The 5,366-nt window shown below is 35.5% G+C and overlaps 1 protein-coding gene across 1 annotated transcript; it reads left to right on the top strand.

The window, feature by feature from the left end:
• The first annotated feature begins 591 nt into the window (after positions 1–591).
• Positions 592–5,366, top strand: LOC106759462 (RGG repeats nuclear RNA binding protein A). Its single transcript, XM_014642640.2, has 7 exons — positions 592–1,036; positions 2,000–2,318; positions 2,396–2,461; positions 2,585–2,714; positions 3,146–3,301; positions 3,397–3,453; positions 4,690–5,366. The coding sequence occupies exons 1-7, from the start codon at positions 850–852 to the stop codon at positions 4,867–4,869; spliced, it is 1,095 nt and encodes a 364-aa protein (XP_014498126.1). The 5' UTR covers positions 592–849; the 3' UTR covers positions 4,870–5,366.

Below are 5,366 nucleotides of genomic sequence, written 5' to 3'. Positions count from 1 at the left end.
AGCAATTGTTTTTAAGTTGCAGATTTTATGTTTGGTTTATTAAATGTATTCCACTGCCTTTTTTTAATAAATAATACTAAATGTCATCATAGGTTATTTGTTTTATTTTGTAAAAAAATTAAAATAAAAGTATATTTAATAAAAAAATCTTCATTTTCTTCCATTTTTCCTGTTTGACCGTATGATCACAGTTAGCCTCTATACAGTCGCAGTCATCTTCTGTCACTGCACGGAAAACTAGCCACCAGTTACACTAAATTTGGATCAAATAGATTTTTAAAACTAATATATAAACTAAATTTAGTTTATAAAAACATGTTATTTTTTCATTTTTTTAAAGCTTTTACCTAGATATTTCTCTAAACCCACTTAACCTAAAGAACTTGGAAAGTAATTTAGCATTTTTTAAAGAAAAATTGAGAAATAAGAATAAATATAAATTGAAGAATCAGAGTTTATTTTTATTTATTTTTAAATAATTAAAGAAAAGTAATATTGTGGTGTAATGTAAAAAGTAAGGAAGAGGATTACAGGGCAGAGCAGATACATACATTCCTATTCCTAGGTCTCAAATAAATAAGAGACTTTGAAGAGATTAGGTTGTGCTGTCTATTCTATTCTATTCTCTCACACTCTCATTCGCACACTCTCATTCTCTCTCTTTGCGGCTAGGGTTTTAGGTTTCCGCCCTCTCATTTCCTTCAATCGTCTTCTTCTCTTTGATCTCCCTTGCGTTTCTGTTTCGTTCAAAATGGAAACTTTGCTAGTTTAAAACCAAGAAGTGGTCGAGGCTTTGTGTTTGGGAACGTACGGTGTTGTTTTGGGATTGTGAAAAACAGATTCTGAGAGATGGCAACCATGAACCCATTTGATTTGTTGGGTGACGACGCAGAGGACCCTTCACAGCTCATAGCGGCCGAGCAACTCAAGGCGGCGGCAGCGGCTGCGGCGGCCGCCGCGGCTCCCAAGAAGGCGCCTGTTCAGCAGAACAAGCCGGCTCAGCTGCCCACCAAGCCTCCTCCTCCTGGTCAAGCCGGTGAGATTTTCAACTAATTGAAGGCTTGTTTTTTGGTTTTTCTGGTTTTGTATTTTTGGTTGGGTGGATTGGAAGATTGTTAATCGAGTTTGTTTGATGATTATGTTGAGATATCTGTCGTTTCTGGATTGTTTGTTTGTCAATGGGTGGGTTGTTTGGTTCAATGGGTTTACTTGAGTAAGTTGTGTTGTGTGTTTTGTTTGATTTATTTACATTTGCCTTTGATCATGATTTTCTTGTTGTATGTGTTTGATACATTTATTCATTACCAGGGTGTTGTTTTAGCCTGCTTGTCATGTTTGGATTTGCACAGGTAATTAAAGTCACAATAAAATGCTAATCGATGTGATTTTTGGTAATGTTCATGTCTGGTTTCATGTTGAGGAATTGATTCCGGGACTTGCTTGATTTTGAGTTAAAATAACTTTAACTAGCTTTTTGCACTAGATAAAAAACATTGAGTTTTACAAATTTGGTTTTAGATTAAAATCATAAAAACATATATCGCACTACTCCCAAATGAATTTCATTTATAATAAATATTGCAAACAGTTATGTGTATATAAAGGTTGGTTGTGTATGTTGGAAGGGTATTACGTGGTAACTGTGAGTTTTCTCGCGAGGTATTGTGTATTGGATACATAATGCATTGTTAGTTGTGGGGAGGGTAATCTGATGTAAGCTTTTGTTGAAATTACTTTCTGTGATAACTCATGAGTAAATTACAATGTGTTACATATTTCATTTAAAACTTCTCTTTTTTCGTAATTTGTTTACGGACATTTTCCATTTCAAACTGTTATTTTTGTAGGCATTTGGGGGTATGACATTGCAGAATTAATTGGTCAAAGCTTTTTTAGTTGGTTGATTTTGTTTTGGAATTTGTCCCTGTAGTTCTGAATGTTTATTGACAATCTTTATATTCTTTTGTATTCACATTTTCTGCTTTTGTCCTGTTGATAGTTAGGGAGTCCAGAAATGAGCCTGTTCGTGGAGGCCGTGGAGGTGGACGAGGTGGTGGACGTGGGTTTGGACGTGGTCGTGGGTTTGGTAGGGACTCTTCCAATGATGAGAATTCGTTTCCTGGCACTGGAACTCCTTACAATTCAGGTTCTTTTGAAGAAGGAGATGCTGGGAAGTCTTCTGAAAGACGTGGGTACGGTGGACCACGAGGTCCTTATCGTGGTGGGCGCCGTGGAGGTTTTAGCAATGGTGAAAGTGGTGAAGGTGAAGAAGGACGCCCTCGAAGAGCATTTGATCGTCGCAGTGGGACGGGCCGAGGGTGATGTTACTATTGATAACAAATCTTATTTTGATTTATGTTTTTGTAAGTACTGATGTCTTCTGGTCTACTTGCAGAAATGAATTTAAACGTGAAGGTGCTGGACGTGGTAATTGGGGAACGCAAAGTGATGATATTACCCAGTAAGCATTCTTCTCAAAATTTTGTATTCTATTATTTGTATAGTAATATTATTTACATTGTTTAAAGGAAATTCTGCTTTTAATTATTGCTGTTTATATATTTTTCCTCCTGGTTTATATTAGGGAAACTGAGGAAGTTGTGAATGAAACTGAAAAGAATTTGGGAGATGAGAAGCCTGCAGTTGAAGAAGTAGCTGATGGAAACAAGGATAATCCTGCCAATGACACTGAAGAGAAAGAGCCTGAAGATAAGGTGATTTCCAACCCTAATCTATGCTTTTACTTACCATATTGGTCAGCTTTTTGCAAGTGTGTCACTTTTCATGTGTATTTGTTTTTATAAATTAATAAATGCAGTGCATGGCTATGGTATATCTGTAATTGCTAACTGTCTGGTGTAATTGCTTGATCCCCCACATCGCATTTCCTTGGTCACCTTGGGGTCCATAAGGACTAACGTCGGATGATATCATCAAATTGCATGTCAATATTTTATGTTGTCATATAGCCTCACTGATGACAATTTATGGATTTGTCTGTATATATACTCCCTTGATTTACTCATTTTATGTTACCACTTGCAGTTTATTTTCTACTTTCACCTTCTCTGGTGGTTAATTACCTACGATGTGTTTTTAATTATAAATTTATTGATCTGTTGGTATTGTGCTGTTCATTCGCTAGGAGATGACTCTGGAGGAATACGAGAAAGTGCTGGAAGAGAGAAGGAAGGCCTTCCAAGCACTCAAGACTGAAGGGAGAAAGGTGGACACTAAAGAATTTGCATCCATGCAACCCTTGTCAAGCAAAAAGGACAATCATGACATATTCATTAAACTGGTGAATACATTTTAAACCATGGACTTCAATCTATCTTCTGTTCATATGTTGGAAATACCTGCTAACATGTGCTGACACATTTGTCTTTTTTCCAGGGATCTGATAAAGATAAGCGAAAGGAGGCTTTTGAGAAGGAAGAAAAATCCAAGAAGGTTTGACTTTCTTGAATTTGCTTGTCTTAGCTTTGAATTTATTTCCCCTAGATTGTCATTTTCTTCTTCTCAATTAGGTCGTTATCATGAAAGATTACCAAGCACGTATCACTATCACATTTCATGGTTTATTATGTATTTGGGAATTATAAGAAAATTTAAAGTTCAAAAATATTTTTTCTATAAAAATTTAAAATATAACCAAACGTTAACAAATTAATTGTTTAGTATTTTAAAAGTAATTTAATTAATAGAATACCATTTCAATAATTATAATTTTATCTGATTTTATTTAATGTTTATTGATGAAATGTATGTATTAACTAAAATAATTAAGGCAATCTAGTCAAGTATGTGGCTAAGTAGTTTTCAAGAATGAGGATTAATTTTTAATATATGGGTAATTGATTACTTTTATTCTCAATAATCTAAACTTTTCTTTACGTGCTTCACTCAGACACTCGTGTATGCCCCTGCTTGCCTGTGTAACCGACCAGTGTGTGGGTTGTTGATTGTGGGTGTTGTGCATGTTCCATTTCTATGCTTTAATATCAATCTCCTGCTCACATGCTACTTAGAATATGCAATATACGTCATTTGAGAGACAGTGATTATTAAACTGAAATGTTCTGTGCTGGTTAACATATTTTTCTCAACAGCGATATTAACTTTGTCCTGATTGTGATTATTTGAAAATTTGAAGCCTGTTATTTATTCGTATGTTTCTTTAGTTAAAAGGAGCTAAAAGGAAATTTGACTTTTCCTTTTTACATTAAGAAGGATAATTTTTATTTTTCAACAGTAAATAATTTGTACATTATAAAGGAGTTTTCACTGTCATACAGACACAGATAATCATGTATGGTAATTTTGTTGACCTTTGCTATAACTATCTTGAAAGACATGTCAATAGTAATTTCAAAATGGTTGTCTGTAATTTTTTTGCGCTAATCTTTTTAATGCTTCTTTGTGACTTCTGTAGTCTGTTCCCAACTTTATTATCTGAACTAGGTGCCGTGTTCTGCTTATTTCTGCATGTTCAAATAGTCTTGCTTGGTATTTATATATCCACATCATTTTCTTGTTCCTGTTTTATACAAATTTTAGGTTGGCTGTTTGGGAAAGTCAAATGTATTTTTCTTTTGTATAATGAATAGTTGATTTCTGTGATCTTTGTTACTGTTCATTATCTTTTGTTTTTCTGACTAAATCTTGTTTCATTCATCATATTTTTAGTCTGTTAGCATCACCGAATTCCTGAAGCCTGCTGAAGGGGAAACTTACTACAACCCAGGTGGACGTGGTAGAGGCCGTGGCCGTGGCTCTCGTGGTGGTTTTCGTGGAGGTGTTACCAACAGTGCACCTGCCCCATCCATTGAAGATCCTGGGCATTTCCCAACCTTGGGTGGCAAGTGAGGTTTCCCAGAACCCTTTTGACATATCCTTGTCATATTTTCAGTTTTGGGTTCTCATTTAAACTTATGCAGGAAAAGAACTACGGTTATTGGATTTCCTGGTTCAGAAGGGTCATTTAATTATGTCTTAACATGTAAATTTAGGTTGTTCTTCATACGGTCCTGTATCCCTTGTAGCCTGTTTCCCCATATGCTTTGCTTTTGTCTGCGTTTGACATGTTTGGGGTATATGGTGGGGGGAAGGTGGTAAGAGACATAAGTGTTGTTGAGTTTCCTTTTCTTCATAGATAGACAACTCAGTTTTGCTTCAGATTTTGGTTTCTTATCTTCAATCCCAGTCAAACAAGAATAAGTTGGAACATAAGTTGAAGGCGTCCTTGGTTTTCTTTTTTTACCAGGGCTCTTTCTCTGCCTGGTGCCAGTGCCAGTGCTTAGCACTGCCTAAATTTCTGCTAGATAGCCTTACATAATGAGTTAGAACATAATTGGACTATTCTA

Source organism: Vigna radiata, chromosome 4 (assembly GCF_000741045.1).
Source record: "Vigna radiata var. radiata cultivar VC1973A chromosome 4, Vradiata_ver6, whole genome shotgun sequence".
In the NCBI taxonomy this organism is placed as follows: Eukaryota; Viridiplantae; Streptophyta; class Magnoliopsida; order Fabales; family Fabaceae; genus Vigna; species Vigna radiata.
Note: the sequence above shows the minus strand (reverse complement) of the source record. Positions and strands in the feature narration are given on the sequence as shown.